The sequence below is a fragment of the Oncorhynchus mykiss genome, chromosome 7 (assembly GCF_057628025.1).
Source record: "Oncorhynchus mykiss isolate SJ-2025 chromosome 7, ASM5762802v1, whole genome shotgun sequence".
Taxonomy (NCBI): domain Eukaryota; kingdom Metazoa; phylum Chordata; class Actinopteri; order Salmoniformes; family Salmonidae; genus Oncorhynchus; species Oncorhynchus mykiss.
Window position 1 is genome coordinate 37360285 of NC_143028.1, and position 19716 is coordinate 37380000.

The following is a 19716-nucleotide window of genomic DNA, read 5'->3' on the forward strand; positions in this document are numbered from 1 at the left end:
AATTAATGCAAAATACCAAATTATAAGTCCAATAAATTGATCATTCATCTTGGTATATTATGTGTTTACAGTAGTTCATAAAATGATATTCTATACTACAGCTACATATAATTATTTTATAGGAAATTATGTTTTGACTCAAACAAATATAAGGATCAAGTTGGCTGCACCAGTTTGGGTGGGTGGGCAGGGGACTGCCCGCCTGCTTGCCTAACTACTATGTGGCCTTGTGGTTAGAATGACCTCCCTGAGATCGGAAGGTTTGGGAGTTCGATCCCTTGCCTAGTCATACTAAAAATGGGACCTGATGTGTTTCTGTTTGGCACTCAGCATTCAGGAGATAGATTGAGTGTAAGGCACTGCAATAAACTAGCATCCTGTCCAGGGGCTGTACTTGTACATCAAGCTGCCTCACACTACAGAGACAGGCTTGTGCAAGGTTACTTAGTTATGAACAGATCTCCTACCCAGGATTAGTTTTGGACAGTGTTTGTGTATCTGCTGGGTATTTATATATTTTTAAAAGTGTTCTAGACTGGTAAAAAAAACTTAAGCCCTTTTTCATATCTAAAATCTGTTGCTAAAATAAAACCAAGGCAGAAACATGTTCTGACCAAAGGATCCATGAGCTTAAGGCTTTTTCTTACTGGTGATGACTGTGAATCCCCATGCACTGGTAGCAATTTCTAAATGTTCCCTATGGTGCTTCTTTCGTTGAATTGAACTCCTCTGCGCTATTAGAAATAACCTTTGGCTCTAAGGTTGTACTAAAGAGATTCACTCGGGACTGCAAAGCACCTGCTGAAAAGACTCCCACTCCCCAGTAAAAAGGCACATGACAGCCTGCTTGGAGTTTGCCAAAAGGCACCTAAAGGACTCTCACTACTACAGAGAGATCCTTGATGAAAACTTGCTTCAGAGACCGCAGGACCTCAGATTGTGGTGAAGGCTCACCTTCCAACAGGACAACGACCCTAAGCACACAGCCAAGACAACACAGGAGTGGCTTCGGGACAAGTCTCTGAATGTCCTTGAGTGGCCCAGCCAGAGCCCAGACTTGAACCTGATCTAACATCTCTGGGGAGACCTGAAAATAGCTGTGCAGCGACGCTCCCCATCCAACTTTGAGAGCATATGCAGAGAAGAATGGGAGAAACTCCCCTAAATACAGGTGTGCCAAGCTTGTAGTGTCATACCGAATAAGACTCAGGGCTATAATCACTGCCAAATGTGCTTCAACAAAGTACTGAGTATAGTGTCTGAATACTTATGTAAATGTAATATTGAAGTTTTTTTTAAAACTGTTTTTGCTTTGTCATTATGTGTAGATTGATGGGGGGGGGGGGGGGGGGGACTATTTAATCCATTTTAGACTAAGGCTGTAATATATATACTATATACTAATCATATTTATGTTTAATTTGTATTATCAAAAGGATTTATATTGACAAATGACATGCCAGAAATCAGTCATATTTAACAGATGTATGTGAATCTCATGGCACTGTAGTTCCAGCAAGTACAGAATAGATATCTCTTGGAAAAAGTGTAAACCCATCCCCTATATACAGTACCATAAAAGGTCTCCTTATACAACTAACCCTGGGGAAAGGGTAACAGAGGTTATTGAGTAATAAAAAAAAGGTAGATTTAGTCTCACTACGAATCGTGTCGGTGTACATCTCCTGTCAATTTCTCTAGCACCAAACAAAATGGCGAGTAAACCTTTTGGAAGAATTCATCTATTTTTCTATAATTTGTAGGATTCTACAATTTGTCAACATGGGCTCATATTTTATATGTATTACATTTTCTTTAAAACTGACCTTTGGCCTTGGACATGAGCGTAAACATTTAGTAGTTAAGTACTTTCTTTGTACTTCTTAATCTGAGTGCGTTATTTACAGGCCTACATGACATAATATATTTGGATGATTGAACTTTACTCAGTTCCATCAAAAGTTATTCTTATTCAGTCTTTTTTTTCTTCTCTAATACAAGAACAGATCACTGAGTATAAAAGTGTTTTCGAGATGTTTGATGAGGAAGGAAATGGAACAGTGAAGACACAGGAGCTGGAGCGACTGATGAGTTGAATGGGAATCAATCCCACCAAGAGAGAGCTCCTTCAGATGGCCAAAGATGTGGACAAAGATGGTGAGCATATTGTTCACAATATGGCCTTCATTTTAACGTGACCATTGATATGTTTTATGTGCATAATATATAATCTTACTAACTATTTATTTGACTAATACAATGTTATCTACCATAGTAATGATATGCTGTATTGTACAATTAACTTGTATATCGGACGAAAAAAAGTCGACAATGCTTGTATTCCACTGTCAAATTCTTGTATGAAATTTTATCAAATGGTGCTGTTCTTCTCACACAGATGAGTGATTAACTTTTTCTGTGAAGATTCATCACTAGATGTCAGTGTTTCACTGGGATTCACTTGTAAAATACTAGTACTCAGGTCTAGGCAATTAGTTTATCTCTGTCTTTAGTTCATCTCTGTCTTTAGGAATGTAATACATTCCGTACCACCAATAAATACCAACCACCCAGTAAGGATACATATTGATTCCACTAACAACGTTAAAGACATCCTTAACTTTCCTCTTTATTTTTATTTATTCAAAATGCATCCAAAGAAATTGTATAACTAAGGCTGTCAAATTCTCATTTGGTTTCCTATACACAGCTGTATATAGCCAGTGGTAATATCTCCCTTATCACCTGTTTTTGTGTCATCACAGGAAAAGGTACTTTTAACCGTGAGAGCTTCCTGGCTTTGATGGTATTGGTTCATGAAAGCGCGAGGGGCCAACATGCTGTGCTACGAGCTGCTTTCAAGGGTTTTGAGAAAGAGGCCGAGGGATATATCGAGTGGAATACCCTGAAGTAAGCCTAACAATACCTACAGCAACTATGGCTTGCAGACTGTTCTTCCCCAATATGTACTTAAATAACTTTTAGAATCAGTAACAAACCACCTCTATTTGCAGGTATGTGTTGATGAATGTAGGAGAACCACTGAATGAGTTAGAGGCAGAGCAAATGATGGAGGCAGATAAAGATGGAGATGGAAGCTTCGATTATGAAGGTAAGAGTAGATTAGTCTCTTTTGATTTTATCTTGCTGGATAAGGTTGAACAAATAACCTTTTTACCATTAAAAGCAGAACATTTTCTTCCCAGAATTTGGGAACATGATGACTGGAGGCTCCTTCAAGATGAGCTAAGTGAATCAAAGAAGGCAAACATGAATAGGCAACATTATATTGGTCAGGGTTGACAGTGTAGGTTACTGTTATGAACATCATGCTTCACCGGTTTTGATCATGCATGTTGATAAAACAAGACAATTGCTTTCAATGTTGGTCTTGAAGCATGCAGATGTTTATATTTGAATTCATATAACGATGTGGCCATTACTACCTTGTATGCTGACTGATTGACTTTTGATGTAAATATAGTAATTCATATGTATGATTTCTTAAAATGACAACAACAAAACATCTGTACAACCTTAAGGTACTTACTATTTGAATGAAAAGGGCTTGAGTGAAAGCACCTTGGCCTCACTGAGAATCTCCAGTCCCTTGCCTTTTTAGAGGATATTCATCAAAGGGTTACATTTCCAAGGCCAGCCACCCCCTCTGCCTGATAGCATCTGGTCTGCCCAACCAATAAATCCCATTCTCATCCCTAAAGCCAGATGGACAGCTCGGCGAGCCAACGGCAGCTGCCGCTTACACCCCATCCGACCTATCACAGGAGGGAAGGGGGCTTTGGATCACAGGGCTATGGTTGCAGAATCCCTGGAGCTTCTACTGTTATATGAAACACAACAAGGGGCAAGGTAGGGGAACAGGTCTAAGGAAGCAAGGAGAGATCGACAGAGAATCCTTTGGAAGCAGCCAGGGGTTGGGTTGCTTTGTATGGAGTGGAGCAGCGGTGAGAACGAATGTGTTTCCCATGTAAACAGCCCCTCAGTCAGTGGAGCAGCTGCCTGCGTTACTGCTGAGGAGCAGGGAGAAGCAGAAGAGGAGGAGGTGTAGAGAGGGGGAAACGTTCCTTCTCCTTAAGATATTACGCCTCCTCTATCTTGTTGCCTCCTACGGCTCCTTTTAAATATTTAAAAAAAAATAGTGCTTCTCCTACCACATCGACGAAAGGTAGGTACTGACATAACATATACCACTAATCTGGGAGGGCATTTAAGGCGAGCTTGCATGTCACGTTGGCAGGATTAAAAGCCTTTATTTATTTATACTCATTGGCTTACAGAGGAATGATCACTGTGCAACAACATTCCATGGTGTGAATAAGACTAAGAGATAAACATGTTATATTATGAACATTTTATGTTGACTGTCTTTGCACTGTATTTGATCTCTAATTGGACAGTGACAAAGGCTGAGACTTTGCTCTTGGTTTTGATTGGTTGAGAGCTTGCACTGCACATGTTCCTCATTTGGTGAACAGACTGGCATGCAGGCAGGCTGCATTCTGAGGGGGGCGGGACCCGGGATGGCTCATGTGTCTTTGTTTTCACGGTTTGTGTGACACTATAGTAGGGTGCCATGTCTGCCAGGCATGTCTGCCATACTATCGGCCAACAATATACATGGCATAATTCAGCATTTCATTACATTAACCCTCTAATTATATCTTATGAAGGCTTAATGAAGCCTTCACAAGCCCTTTATAAAGTCTATATAGATCCATGTCTGGGGGTTTGTTTTCCTCTGTATTGTATCTGCTTTGTTCTGACACCGTTTTCTCTGCTTCTGATGCCCACATCCTGCCCACAACACTACCTGCTGCCCTGTCGGGTTCAATCTGATGGAATCAGGGGTGGGGACGTATATGCTTTTACCTACTTCTACAAACACATACTTTTACGTAGCGAAATTCTAGTCATGTCATGAGCACTGTGACAAACAGACAATATTATTTTGCATTTAGTTTAGTAGTTATGGATGATGCATCTTGGTGGCAGATTGTTTCGTCATTTTAGATCAAGATGCACACCTGACTAATTTCGGCAGGTGACCAGAGGCTTTGCCTTTATTTATATAATCAGAATGAAAATCCCCTCCTGTTTGACAAATGTGTCCCTCAGACCTCAAACATGCTACCCACCTAAACCTCTTCCCACTCGTTCCAAACCGTTTGCGGAAGGAAGGATGTTTGTGGCCTGTCATACACACACACACACACACACACCCAAAACCAACCTCCAACCAAACCAGAGCCATATGATATGCTATTGTAGTGTGCATAATATGTCTGTTTGTTTTCTGATCTGAAGGTGTAAAATGATCCGTTTCAGGTTCTGCCTGTAGAGTGTGTTCTGGTGTGCTCAATGCATTCCCAAAGCTTCAGTATACCTCAGTCCAGAGAGAGACAACCTGTGGCTGTTGTGACACACATGGGTGACTGAGATACAGAAAAGAGACACATTGAGACACCCACAGCAGTGGAACACAACAAGACAGCTCTCTACATTCCTCGGTTGTTTAATCTCAGCTGAAACCATGGATTCGACCATGGCCAAAACCACCGCTAGCTTTCTCTCCACTGTCTCCAGCATGACCCCCACCTCCATGACCTCCCTCCTCGCCGTTACCACGGACGCACGGATGGAACGGGGCAATGTCACCACATCCAGAACAACACTCATGACCAGTACCATTACTATAACAACAACCAACGAGACAAGCTACAACGCCACCAAGCTGCCAGAGGTGGCGTTAGAAGGCGCGGGGATGGGCATGGTGCTGGTGCCCTTTGGCATCATCACTGTAATTGGCCTGGCATTGGTCATGGTAAGACAGCAATCACTTTATTCACTACCTAGTTTCCATGCCCACAAAATATGTCTGTTTGTCATGACAGTGTGAACGAGTCGCTTTTGCCCCTTTTATCTAATTAACAATGTGTCTCCCTGTGCCCCACCATGTCTCCCATCTCAGATGTTGTATATCAGGAAACGGAAGAGGTGAGGACATTAACTTGAATTGCAAAGTAGTTCATTATATAAGAGTTAGCAGTTCAAGTTATCAGCCGGATTTGTGAAAGGGAGGGCTGTCCTTCATGCATATTCAAATAATCATAGCATTGACTCTCAGTAATGTGTGTTTCTCACATTTCATTAAACGTTTCAATACGAGATAGATTTTTCTAACCTTTTCGTTCCCCCTCTGCCTTCTGCCCTGTGTTCACCGCCCAGACTGGAGAAGCTGAGGCACCAGCTGATGCCCATGTATAACTTTGACCCTGCAGAGGAACAGGATGACCTGGAACAGGAACTACTGGACCACAACCGGGACGGCAACCTCACAGGATCCAATAACAAGGTACTATATACACTACAAGCCTGAAGCAATGCTGCGGCTGCACTCCCATGTTCAATGATACTGATAATCTACTGTAGAGCTGCGATGATACACAGAAGTCTTAGCGGTTCCATTATGTTCAGACTCATCTTGAATCGCCGGCAGCGATCTATTGTTCACTGATCTACAGTTATATTATATTATATCCGGAGGTTGGAACCAAAAATCGCACATTTGGACTCATCAGACCAATGTCCATTGTTCGTGTTTCTGGGCCCAAGCAGGTCTCTTCTTCTTATTGGTATCCTTTAGTAGTGGTTTCTTTGCAGCAATTCAACCATGAAGGCCATGCAGTCTCCTCTGAACAGTTGATGTTGAGATGTGTCTGTTACTTGAACTCTGTGAAGCATTTATTTGGGCTGCAATTTCTGAGGCCGGTAACTCTAATGAACTCTGGGCCTTCCTTGCCTGTGGCGATCCTCATGAAAGTCAGTTTCATCATAGCGCTTGATGGTTTTTGCGACTGCACTTGAAGAAACTTTCAAAGTTCTTGAAATCTTCCGGATTGACTGACCTTCATGTCTGAAAGTAATGATGGACTGTTGTTTCTCTTTGCTTATTTGAGCTGTTCTTGCCATAATATGGACTTGGTATTTTACCAAATAGTGCTTGTCACAACACAACTGATTGGCTCAAACTTATTATGGAAATAAATTCCACAAATGATCTTTTAACAAGGCATACCTTGTTAATTGAAATGCATTCCAGGTGACTACCTCATGAAGCTGGTTGAGAGAATGCCAAGAGTGTGCAAAGCTGTCATCAAGGCAAAGGGTGGCTAATTTGAATAATCCAAGATATAAAATATATTTTGATTTGTATAACACTTTTCTGGTTACTACATGATTTCCATATGTGTTATTTCATAGTTGTGATGTCTTCACTATTACTCTACAATTTAGAAAATAGTACAAATAAAAACCCTTGAATGAGTAGGTGTGTCCAAAGTTTTGACTGGTACTGTAAGTATATATATAAGTAATCGATTCACTTTCCACCCCTTTCTTTGTTCCTAACGCTACATCACTAAACAGATGTAATAAGCAGTCATAGCAGGGGCAGATTCATTATTCATTGGCTACAAAATATTAATACAAAACAGTTGATGTGACTGCTTATGACCATGGCAGTACAAAATAACATGGTGTCTCATGTCTCACAGTTATACCATTTTGCCCCCACCCCACCTCCTGTAGACTCTCACGACCTCCCAGGGGACGACGCAGAGGCCCAGTCGCCTGGTCTTCACAGACGTAGCCAACGTTCTCAATGCATAACAGCACTCTTCCATGCATGAGAGGGGACTGGGGACAAGCTGTCCCATCACAGAGATCTGTCGCTCAGGGAAAAAAAAGGAAAACTGGATTGAAGGCCATGGAAACAGACTGATGTTTGGTGTATGTTTTTTTTCAGGGTGGGCTATAAGGGAATTCTGATGTTTTAGTTGTGGGCGTAGTCTTATTTTCATTGTCTACAGTTTATAACTTGTCGTCAGTGACTGAGTTGGGAATTATGGGGAAACGATGCGAGTAATGATTTTGCACTGGTTGTTATTGGTTGCACAAATACTTCCAAGTGTGGTGCATTGTGGGATCGCTGTCTTTCTCTGCAGTTCTAGTGATATTGGTGGCAGAATTGCTGGAGCGCCCACCTCCTTCTCTAATGAGAACGTTGTCTCGAATGTATTATTTATTTTCCACACCTTTGTATTTTGCTGCTAAATGTAGACAACCACATTGGACAAGTGACTCCCTATAAAACGGATTATGCTCAATGTTGAACTGCTTCCATAATGGTGGTGGATTAGAGACTTGGACGTTCTGCACGTTGGAAAACTAGAAATCAGGACATCTGGAGAACTATTACTGCTGCAGGACAATTCCTGGGGAACTGTAACCCACCTAGTGTACACTACTATACTGTAATGTACCCACACACGTCCAAAATGTGTCCTTCAGCACTTACGCCTCTATGGGAACTCTCCATTTGCCATCAGAGTATTACTAGTAGTGTGTTTCCTCGATAACAAGTAATAAAGCAGCTGCATTGGTTTCTATACACTAAAACAGAGTATTTAAACCACAGTATTTTGACGACCACTTATTGTGCTACAATTGTTTGATGAACACATGACAAACAAACATATGTGAACCTTTTTATTGGTAACAGAAAGACCAAGTAGCACCTCTAAACTCATGCAAACACACAATGAAGCGAGACAGATCAGAGTCAAATTAGAAAACAGCCATTTGAGTTGTGTATTCAAGTTCAAATGGATTGAAATCTAAAATAAATCAAACAATATATGAAAGACTAAAATAAAAAAGGGAGACCTTTTCATCGATCGCAAACACAAAAAAAGATTACAACTGGAGATGTTACAAGATAAGAACCTAACTACTCTATTCAATATTTTTTTTAAACTCATACATAAAGCATAACAACAAGTACATGAAATAAACTCCTAAAATATTTATACTGAATATATCAATATCAGTCAGCTCATTTAGAGCAACACTGTGATTAAAATATAGATAGTGGCTATCCTGACATTGCTGAGGTATGACTGTGGTTAGGTTAGGAGGCACTCTTACTGACATCATAGTACAGTACTTTGGGTTTATTTACCTACAGATGTAGGATCTTAATTTGATCCAGTTTGCTACAGCAGAAACATAATCCTGCAGCAACAAGAAATGTGAATTATTATGTGGATTACATTTTTGTAAGGTTTGATACATTTTTCATTAGGGCAAATCAAGTCTGAAATTTCAAAGTGGAATTCACAACCTTAGAAGCCTTTTTCAATCTCATATACTACAAGTTTGCATTTCCTGCAGTGCAGGAAAAAATCTCAGCAACAAAAATATGATAAAATTAAGATCCTACATCTATATACAGTATGCTGTTACGGACAAAGTGAGGTGAGTGGACCTCTGATATAGTTGTCCCATAGCTATGGTAAGATTGCAGGGGACAAGCAAAGCTAAAACCAGCCAGTCACCCCTCTGAGGGCCAAAGCAGACTAGTTTCAGAGGTAGTCCACAGCGCAAACAGTGATGCCATCCAAAGAGGTGAAGTAACAAGAGAAAAAGTATAGGTTGGAAAAGACTCACAGACATACTAACTTGCAACTGACAGAAAACTAAACGCTTGAACCTTCCCTAGAAAAAGATTGCACGTGGATAAGTCCACGCACTCCAGAAATACATTACAGTAAGATCCAAAACAAAGTGTTAACTCACTATTTCACGTCACTTCACTGACATCAGTTCAACTAATGTTAGGATTGTTAATGCAACACATCTGTAGTGTGAAAGTGAAAGCTTGAAATGAAGTAATGATCGCATGGTATCTTACGTAAAAAGTGAAGAGAGGGAAAAATGTAAGGGCTCACAGAGGTCGTGATAAAACAATAAAAAAGAAAGTCATGAGTAAGTAACCAACTACAGTAAACAGTAAAATATTGGGTCATTTTGAACCCAGGTAGATAGACCAAGGCCTCGATTCAATCAGATCGAGTGTTAACCCACGTTAGCCGACATCCGCATAGGGGATGTTTTGGCAGTGTTAGAGGTCCAGTATTACTACGGTAGGAGCTAACTAATCATGTGTGTCACCAACCCTTCCCTTCCTTATTATCCCTATCCCTGCGTTAGCCCAAAAAGGCGATAGAAAGTGTAGGCTCTATCCATGATAGAAATGATCCATGATAGATCTGTTGGATATAAAGTCGGGTGTGGTTTCGTTCCATCTAATGGCAGTGTCCGCGATAAGGTAACTCAGGGAGCCGCTTGTGGATTTGACAGCTCCAACGCAGTTCCCCCTCTAAAAACAACCGCTATGTGAATCTAGCACGGATCTGATAGAATCTAGACCCAAGTCTTATCTCAGATATTTCATCAGAGCATTACCACTAAAGGCTGCTGCTGGGACCCGCTTAAAGAGTCAGTCAGCATGGAAGTGGAATTGAGAGTGTGAGGCTAGTGGGTACAGTGTGTATGGGATTGTCCTGAGTAGGTGTGTGTGTGTGTGTGTGTGTGTGTGTGTGTGTGTGTGTGTGTGTGTGTGTGTGTGTGTGTGTGTGTGTGTGTGTCTTTGTTTGTTTTTTTGGTATGGGGAGAGGCTATAAAGAGTTCTCCTCTGCTTTTCTGTGACTGAGGTAGACTGAAAGGCAAAGGAACTGAGGTGAGTTATGGTCTTAATGAGGTTTATGTGTGTCAAGTAATATTGTGAATGTCAAAAACAGATCAGAAATACACAATAAAAATTGAATAATATCATAACTGAGTAGAATAACACATGAATCACACCTGAATAGCTATGCGCATAGCCATATTAAGTCAAACAATACCTGGGGGCCATACTTGTGAACAATAGAACAGGTTGAAGTTTTAGTTTAAGCATCAGCCAATTAAAATCGTTGATGTAGTTGTACGTGATCAAAGGCTACATGTTAGCTGTTCCCATTACATAACCTGACACATGCTAAGCTCACCAGGTGGCTGTATATATGTGTATTTATATCTGGTTGAAATTCTGTATCAGCTAATCAAAATACGTATTTGGACATTATCCAACACTTGTCCATGGAAGCGCCCTTAACAGAAGTCAAATGGCAGGATCTGCTATTCAAAGTTGCTGGATCAACACAAGCAACCTCAAGTGGACAATTAGCTCACAGTGTCGCCAGCCTGGTTCCTGGTACCATTTGCCGTTTGCGGCAAGCTTGAATCCCAGGGGAGATAATGTTTTTTCCTTTGAAATGAAAGAATGACATTTATTGTGATAGTGTGTAGTGCAGCCAGAACCTTGTAAATTAAGATTTACAAATATCTTTAATGAGGAACTTTTTGGTGTCCCTCTTGCAGACCGACACGTAGGCTACTGCTACTCATGGGGTGTAGAGCTGCCAGTGCCAGAACAGCGCTCCACCAGGAGGTTTAAATATATCCCTCTGGGCATATATTTTAAGAAATGCCATTGGTTTGTGTAGAAAAAGTTTAAGATCTTTGATAGGCAGATGCAGGATTTGTTACAGGAAATAATCACTGCCACCTGGTGAGGTTAGCATAGGGCTAAATGTGCCAGGTTATTTAATGGGAACAGCCAACGTGTAGCATTTGATCATATCCAACTATGTCAACAATTTAAATTGGCAGATGCTTAAGCTTGAACAAAAACTTGTTCTAACGTTCGCAAGTATGGCCCCCTAAGGTTTTATTGAGTGTGGTTAGAGCAATGTAGTAAAAACAAAACCTGATGTGTGATGTGAAGTCATGTCACTGTTGAGTTCAGACTTCTGAATTCTGTTCACGATCATGTATTCCCATTCCAACGTATATCTAACAAAATATCCCGTGTTTCTTCACAATCAGGACAGACAATTACGTTTGAGCCGAGCTCCTGTGTGACAATAGGGTCAAAAGGGTCATGAATTTTGTCCAGGTAATGTGTTTTGAAATGTCAGTCACATTTGATGACAGCAACTGCATCTTTTATTTGTATTTTTAAACCCTCCCCACCATTAACACCACAAACGCATACACACACCCACGCATGCACACGCACACGTCAACCAATCAGTGAACAGCCCCACCCACTGACCGAATCCTAAGTAATCAATCAACTGACCAAAGCTATGTCCATCATTGACCCAGCCTCAGTGCTGGACAGACTCCAGTCACAATACCACCATCAGGCCTACTGTTCTACAAAGCAGGGCTATTATCTGTTGTTTTTGGAATCTTCATGACAATGGAGGTTAGATTGTACACCTCTTTGTCTCTGCCCAAACCTTGAGGTAGTTTTGTGGCACATTGTCTACTCCCCCTCTGCCACTTCCTGGGCTGGAGCCTGAGATGGCGAAGCCTCAGCGGACAGAGACTGTGAGGGGCCCTCAGTTTCTTCTGAAGGACTCTGTGACAAGACACAAACATACAGACATTAGTGTGTGTGTGTGTGTGTATGTGTGTGTGTGTGTGTGTGTGTGTGTGTGTGTGTGTGTGTGTGTGTGTGTGTGTGTGTGTGTGTGTGTGTGTGTGTGTGTGTGTGTGTGTGTGTGTGTGTGTGTGTGTGTGCGTGTGTGCGTGTGTGCGTGCGTGTGTGTGTGTAATGATGTACTTGTATGAGTGTGTAGATGAGTGATGTGGGGAAATAGGTCTGGCTGTGAGACCAAGAAATGCTAGGGAGAAGACGGTTATGTCAGGAAACCAAGACGACAGGGGAAGAGAGCAGTTATATCAGGTTTCCCCTCTCAGCATTGACTCATTCTTCCCCTTCTCATGTCTGTGTCTGAAAGATGGAGTCTTAACGGTTTCAGTTCTTAATGTGTTTTAACTTCTTTGAAACTCGCCTCTGCAGTGAAAACTGTGATAAGATGGATGAGGGTGTTGAGTGACGTTGGCCTCTTTTTGTGCAAGCTGTTGGTGTAATCTGTTGATTCTCAGAAAGAAGGTGCTGTATGAACGGAAGTGTCTCGTGCACTCCGCCTTAGCTCAGGCCTATATGCACCTCCATGAAAGTAGCGCTCAAGTACAATAGGTAAGAGGAAACATTGTTAGGAGAAAAAAATAAACATAATATGACCTATCATGCTGTACTAACAATATCTCTTACCTGCTGTTCCTGGATCACCTCTTGAACTACTTTCTGGGGCTGTGGAGAAGAATAAAAGTCACAGAAGGAGACGAGATAAAACATTCAACGAATCAGTAAAACTCTCCATCGCATAGCTCAGAGGTGGACAACTTCAATTGTGAAGGGGGGAGGGGGGGGGGGGGGGGGGGGGTGCTATGTTTATCTTGTAATCAGTGGCTGATTTAGACCTAGGACACCAGGTGAGGGGGACGCTCCTCATGTCAATCAATGACATCAGTCAGGAAAAACAGAGGGCCCTACTGCCCGTAAGGACTGGAGTTGTACATCCCCAGATTATGAAGAGAGATAGGAGTCTAGAGACATTTGAGATATATGTCTCATTACATTCGTGTGCATGAGTGAGTGTGTATGTTAGGCCCATACCCATTTCCTTGGCCGGCCCCGAGGTCTTCTCTCCCCGACTGGCTCTACTTCCTGACACAGAAAGGATGGAGGATAAAGCAGAGAATATTGTATTGTTTTTTTTATATATAGACATAAGGCCATGTCTACTCACAACCGTATTGTTGCAATCGGTATTTTCTGTTCAGCTCCTGTGCCTAGTTTGACACTTTATTTTGTATTGAATATTTCATAATAACTATATACATGAACATGAGAGGTTGATCTTACCTTGGGGGTGGCACGAGGCCCCTTGTTCTTGCTTCCTCTGGGTCGTCCTCTGGGTCTCTTTGGGGTTGGGGGGCCAGTGGGCTCCTGGGGAGAGCAAGAGCAAAATAAGGAACTGCCATACGGTTGGTACTCTGACTCTATCCACAGCAAAATAAGGAACTGTCATACGGTTGGTACTCTGACTCTATCCACAGCAAAATAAGGAACTGCCATACGGTTGGTACTCTGACTCTATCCACAGCAAAATAAGGAACTGCCATACGGTTGTCACTCTGACTCTATCCACAGCAAAATAAGGAACTGCCATACGGTTGGCACTCTGACTCTATCCACAGCAAAATAAGGAACTGCCATACGGTTGGTACTCTGACTCTATCCACAGCAAAATAAGGAACTGCCATACGGTTGGCACTCTGACTCTATCCACAGCAAAATAAGGAACTGCCATACGGTTGGTACTCTGACTCTATCCACAGCAAAATAAGGAACTGCCATACGGTTGGTACTCTGACTCTATCCACAGCAAAATAAGGAACTGCCATACGGTTGGTACTCTGACTCTATCCACAGCAAAAGCAGCCGTACTCCACACCACACCACAACACAGCTGTTAAAATGAGCATTTGAGTTATTTCAGTTTCAAATCAAATTGTATTTGTCACATGCCGAATACAACAGGTAGACCTTACAGTGAAACGCTTACTTACAAGCCCTTAACCAACAATGCAGGTAAAAAAATAAGTCTTGAGTAAAAAATTGAAAAGTAAAAAATGTAAATAAAGATAAATAATTAAAGAGCAGCAGTTGTGCTACAGTAATATGTACATGTAGGTAGAGGTGTGTGGGGGGGGGCAATGCAAATAGTCTGGGTAGTCATTTGATTAGCTGTTCAGGCAGAAGCCTTTTGGACCTAGACTTGTAGCTCCAGTACCGCTTGCCATGCGGTAGAAGAGAAAGCACTCTATGACTTGGGTGGCTGGAGTCTTTGACAAATTTTAGGGCCTTCCTCTGACACCGCCTGGTATAAAGGTCCTGGATGGCAGAAAGCTTGGCCCCACTGATGTACTAGGCCGTACGCACTACCCTTTGTAGTGCCCTGCGGTCGGAGGCCGAGCAGTTGCCATACCAGGAAGTGATGCAACCAGGATACTCTCGATGGTACAGTTGTAATGTTATTGCGTAATATAGAGTCCTATACAGTGTAATGAGTGTATGAGTGTGTTGATGTGGAGGATGCTGTGGTGATCCAACCTGCTGTTGTTTCCGTGGGCGTCCCCGGCCCCTGCGTGGAGGTGTGGAGGCAGGTGATTGGGCCACTCCTGGCTGTGGTGACGGCTCCTTGGTCCCACTGTTGCTCATCCCTGTGTCTGTCCACCAGCGAAGTGAAATGGGGGTGTGGGCTTGGATGCCCAGAGCTCAGGCCTCAGGGGAGAGGGTTAGGGAGGGGCAGACTTAGCTGTGATTGGTACCTGGGAAGTAAAAGGGGGCTTCAGGTTAGCTAGTCTCTGTTGCGCAACATTTTTCTAGTAGGCCTACTGAAAAAGGTATACAGTTTATACTATACATGTGCATACTATCGTGCATAATCTGTGTATGTACCAATGCGATTGGGTGCTGGACACGTTAATACAAACACGCTTCCCCCCCTTTCTCTCTGCACCTCATAAAATTATAATGAAAGACCACACTGCTTTCGTCTTGCAGGCAGTCACAGAGCAGCGTGAGAACTGCTTAATATAAGCCTTGGCAACGGCCATAACAGGTTCACTGGACACAGACAGGGGTTTGGCATAGGTGGGGGATACATGAGCTCAGTCTGCAGTAACTATAAGTAGCAAAGATATTCACAACTCAATATCCCATCCAATGTTGAGATCTAACCCATTCTATATCCAGTCCCTACCAGTTCCTATTGGATACCATTGGTAGTCCATGTCTGTGTAGCTGTATATATAGGCTATATGCGTGCATGTTTGCACATTTGTTAATTAAGAGGATGTGAGTATTTTGTGCTTTCAACATGGGCTTCTCAGTTACTTTGTACTCGTCACTTGAGCTCAGATAGGCCTCAAATATAGCCTTCCAAATCAAATCAAGTCTCGTCTGCACTTTGTATACAGATATTGGAGGCAAAAATTCAGTGCTAAATATTTTGCGGCTACACGGAGTAGCTACTTTTGTTCATTTCACTAATAACTCAAAACTAATTTACACTCTAAATGCAGAGTAGAGAGAGTAAATTACACACGCAATTGATTTGAATAATAATAGTAACTCTGTCTTTCATTCCTTAATTCATTCATTTTGTTGTTCATTTTGACTGATTATCCCATGGAAAAGTGTAGAGCAGAATCAAAATGTCAAGCTCAAGGTCATGCACAGACCAATAAATAAAAAATAAAAAAATAAATAAGACCTATCCTCCGTGTTGCATTGCTAACACTATTGCGTTCTTTACCAACAGCTGCATCAAAGCAGGAAGTTGGGAGCTGGAATTGTGTCTATCAGCAGGAGTAGGCTACAATGTTTCTAAACACACGTGAAGTGGGCTATATGAACAAATACTTTTGCATAGCGGGAGACTATTCGTTTAACTACGTTTTTGGCAGTGAACAAGGACTGAATGTATCTTTTCCATATGGGCGGTAATTGCAACCATAAAACCACATTCTGTGCATTCTTTTAAAACGACCAAAATGTGTCGCAGCAGACTTCATTCAAGTTGTCACATCTCCTCCTTTTAAACTTTCACTTTGGATATTAAACAGATTTGGTCTAGTTGACCGAAACGGCGCCACTTACCACCATAACATAGCCTATAGGTTAGAGCAGTGGTATGGTGTCCAATGGAGCAGGACTTTTAAAAGCACGGTAGATCACGCCAGACAAAAGTCAACTCTTAGTTCATGTGCATCTGTTATAGCTTAGCTAGCCTAGTAGTCCAACACGGCATCGTCAATAAATGTTTAATTAGGATATTTCATGAATTCTACATAATTATTAGGCCTACATATTCTGTATGGAGTCGTTCCTGTTACCTTACAACCGGTGCGAAAGGCGAAAGCCATGTGTTTAAAGCAAGCTACAGATGATGCAGGGAGAGAGCAAACCATATCGAATCAGATCGAATGACAGCAGTTTGTTTGCGGTAACCATTTTACTTGATCTGATCTTAGTGATCTGAGTGCACGATTGTAACCCATTCATCAGATTGAAAAATGACAAAATAGCAACAATGTTATTGTAGAAAATGAAACAATGGGAAAGGTAAAATAAGTGTTTCACCTACCTTGCTCCCACCAGTTGGTTTTCCTGTCAGCCTACTTAATAAAAACCGCAATGGAATTGCAGGACAGTTTAGCCTACTATTCAGTGTGTATATTATTCTTAAAATGTCCTTCTATTACAGACAGTCGCCTTTAATAAAGTTTACCTTGGAATAAACTGACACTGCCTCCTTACTTTCTTCCCTCTTTCTTTCTCTCCCTCTTCCCCTCCCTCCTTTCCTCTATCTCACTCTGTTTGTGTGTGATCCCTTACGTTTGTCTGCCGTATCCCCGTTTGGTCACGAATACCCCAGTTGAAGTTTGATGGGGGTTGGAGCTGCAGCATATATGAACATTGCATACTTTCTCTATTAAAGCATGCTCCAGGAGAGCGGTGGGGGTAGGAGGGGTGAAACAGTCGAACACGCCCCTTGCTCAGTGGACCACCCACATGTGAGTGGTAGGCATCATATAGGCTACACTAGTTCTAGATTCTGCAGATCATACATTTGCAGTAGCATGAACATACAGCAGGAATTCTCTGCAAATAGGCCTATGAATTCTCTAGAATTCTCTACAAACAGGCCTATGTTGAAAACGAATGGCAACTCTTCAATGCTTCCTGAAACCACTCATATGCAGTATGAAAATGCAGTACTTTATACATGTGAAAAAGTAAGAGTGATTGAGAATAACAATGAATTACCTCCAGCTATGAAGACAAAACACATTGAGAGAAAATAAAAGCCCATGTGACCAAAAAAAGGCTGTAAGCTTGATCAAAACAAAACTGATGTAGGCCTATTCACATGTATATGATCAATAGCAATGAAAAGGTCTCTGCACCATGGAATAAAATGTAGTCAGAAGGCATGACTGGAGATTTTTTAAGTGCTACTTTGTTACTCATTTATAAACCATTTAGTCTACCCTAATCTGCATTATAAACGAGAACCATAAGTCATATGAGTATTTGATTAGTCATCTATTATAAACAGAATTTCATGAAAGTGAGCACTATGAATTGCCAAACTGCCACTGAAACTGACCAAAGCCAGCACTCGTTTGATGGTGTAATTTGTTGAACCACAATACACAAGTACTGTGTGCTGTTCAATTCTCGTTTAGTTCTTTGTGTAAATGGGTATGTGTGTATTTGTGAATACTGTACGTGGATATGCAGATTTGTGAGTGAGTATCTACATTTGTTTGCGTGTAATAAGAAGAAAGCTAAAGTGTGCGTGTGTCAGTGTGTGTGTGTGTCCGTGTGTGTGTGTGTTAGAGAGAGGAAGAGAGCATGTAAGTGTAATGTCTACTGTACATTTTGTATTGGTTTATTTCCCTTTTGTTTATTTCACTTGCTTTGGCAATGTAAACATATGTTTCCCATGCCAATAAAGCCCCTTAGATTGAATTGAAATTGAATTGAGAGAAAGAGAGAAAGAGTTAGTTCACTGCCCCTCTGCAGGCTGGTGTGTCTGAGATTCCGTTGGACTCTGATCTTGAGGTTTATTTAAGCTGAATTCCGTGGGCTCATCAGGACCGAGTTACAAAAATCCTCCTATAGAACCAGAAAGAATGTGCAGCGCATTCAGTTCTGTATAAGGCACAAAGGCATGTCTTTGGACGTGGGGGCAGGCATCAAAAGACAGGCAGCGGAGGGATTTCTTTAGAGGCTGGGGGGCAAAGAAGGTATTTTGATTGGGGGGAGGGGAGTGAAGGGTTTTGGTGGTCAGCAGTTTTAGTGAAGGGTGTGGGAGCGCTTTTGGGAAGCATGAGGTTAAGGAGGCATGTGCTTCACAAGGACATCCGGAGGTCACTGCCACGGTTCAATATGTAATGTCCGATAATCTAATCATCTAATCACCACAAAAGATCAGGGCTATTATGGATATTTCGTTCTGATCCAAAAGGTTCATAATGGGCTTGATTACACAGACTACAGACGAGGGAAAACAGGGTTATTTACATCTTATATTTGTGTCATAACAACATAGAATACTACACAACAACAGAGTATTATGGACATAATGACAGATATTACAACAATTCTATGTAGATGGTCACGGATAACAATTAGGCCGTTGTGGATTGTGCGCTATGGGTAGAGTGGTTGAAAGTTGTCCATTAGAACATAGGGCCAGTCACTGGTTGGTGACATACTGTATCTGTTACTAAGCCATCTCCATGACCTTCTTAATCCAGTCCACATAGATGGAGACGCGGATGAAGATGCTGGGCTGGCCTGGGTGTCCACAGCGCCTCATGGGGATGATCACGCCTTCCAGCACCCAGCAGTCACTGTTCTGACAGGCCAAAGGTCCCCCATAGTCTCTCTAGGGGTCGGGTGGGTATAACATATCACTGTCAGATCCTTCTCACACAGTGACAGGACATATCGTATCTTAACGCATGCGTTTGTGCTGTATGTCACAGAATGAATTTCCTAAAAGATCAAACAGTTTCACTCTCACACACCATAAACCTCATTCTCTCTCATAGAAATAAACCACGCTCCACATAGACTAATCCTCCCCCTCACAAACACACCCGACCCAAACCTACCTCACAGGCACCCACCCCGCCCTGGAAGGAGTTGGTGCACATCTCGTTCTCCCGAACACGACCCCGAAAGTATTTGTTACAGTCCTTGTTGCTTATAACTGGTATTTGAGCCACATTGAGCACAGAGTCATCTGTAGAAGTGCCTGAGAAAGTGAGAGAAACAGTAAAAGAGAGAGAGAGGGGGGGGGGGGGGGGGGGGGG

At 42.0% G+C, this 19716-nt stretch overlaps 4 protein-coding genes across 5 annotated transcripts in view; 2 read left to right on the top strand and 2 right to left on the bottom strand.

The window, feature by feature from the left end:
• The first annotated feature begins 1712 nt into the window (after positions 1-1712).
• On the top strand, positions 1713-3438 carry LOC149982533 (calglandulin-like). The gene is given in 4 exon segments (XM_090242212.1): positions 1713-1719; positions 2002-2157; positions 2766-2910; positions 3015-3438. Coding segments are annotated over 4 exon segments (597 nt in total). The 3' UTR covers positions 3304-3438.
• Positions 3439-3778: 340 nt separating this feature from the next.
• Positions 3779-8511, top strand: LOC110527804 (uncharacterized protein C3orf18 homolog). The gene is made up of 5 exons (XM_036983276.2): positions 3779-4186; positions 5347-5842; positions 5990-6015; positions 6247-6373; positions 7609-8511. The coding sequence occupies exons 2-5, from the start codon at positions 5552-5554 to the stop codon at positions 7687-7689; spliced, it is 525 nt and encodes a 174-aa protein (XP_036839171.2). The 5' UTR covers positions 3779-4186; positions 5347-5551; the 3' UTR covers positions 7690-8511.
• A 44-nt stretch (positions 8512-8555) lies between these two features.
• LOC110527805 (uncharacterized) lies at positions 8556-17361 on the bottom strand. Of its 2 annotated transcripts, none has more exons than XM_036983279.2 (6): positions 17225-17361; positions 14936-15153; positions 13685-13768; positions 13436-13486; positions 13031-13069; positions 8556-12331 (listed from the first exon to the last, which is right to left on the bottom strand). In XM_036983279.2, exons 2-6 carry the CDS (start codon positions 15041-15043, stop codon positions 12236-12238), a joined length of 378 nt encoding a protein of 125 aa, XP_036839174.1. In that variant the 5' UTR covers positions 15044-15153; positions 17225-17361; the 3' UTR covers positions 8556-12235. The 2 variants fall into 2 exon arrangements, with proteins under 2 accessions (XP_036839174.1, XP_036839173.1); XM_036983278.2 differs by having other exon boundaries at positions 16974-17323.
• Positions 17362-18906: 1545 nt separating this feature from the next.
• The window catches only part of LOC110527807 (hepatocyte growth factor-like protein), a 26146-nt gene continuing 25336 nt past the window's right edge, over positions 18907-19716 (bottom strand). The window contains exons 17-18 of the mRNA XM_036983284.2: positions 19516-19658; positions 18907-19286 (exon numbers count right to left, since the gene is read on the bottom strand). Of these exons, the coding sequence (XP_036839179.2) occupies positions 19125-19286; positions 19516-19658 (305 nt within the window). The 3' untranslated portion in view covers positions 18907-19124. The remainder of the gene's footprint in view (positions 19287-19515; positions 19659-19716) is intronic.

What these genes read in the sequence shown, in the direction of transcription:
- LOC110527804 (XM_036983276.2), top strand. Translation starts at nt 5,552, where the DNA reads ATGGATTCGACCATGGCCAAAACCACCGCTAGCTTTCTCTCCACTGTC. An exon ending in TTGGCCTGGCATTGGTCATG is followed by an intron (nt 5,843 to 5,989) that starts GTAAGACAGCAA and finishes CTCCCATCTCAG; the next exon opens with ATGTTGTATATCAGGAAACG. An exon ending in TCACAGGATCCAATAACAAG is followed by an intron (nt 6,374 to 7,608) that starts GTACTATATACA and finishes CACCTCCTGTAG; the next exon opens with ACTCTCACGACCTCCCAGGG.
- LOC110527805 (XM_036983279.2), bottom strand. Translation starts at nt 15,043, where the DNA reads ATGAGCAACAGTGGGACCAAGGAGCCGTCACCACAGCCAGGAGTGGCC. An exon ending in GGCCTCGTGCCACCCCCAAG is followed by an intron (nt 13,487 to 13,684) that starts GTAAGATCAACC and finishes TTTCTGTGTCAG; the next exon opens with GAAGTAGAGCCAGTCGGGGA. An exon ending in AGGTGATCCAGGAACAGCAG is followed by an intron (nt 12,332 to 13,030) that starts GTAAGAGATATT and finishes GTCTTGTCACAG; the next exon opens with AGTCCTTCAGAAGAAACTGA.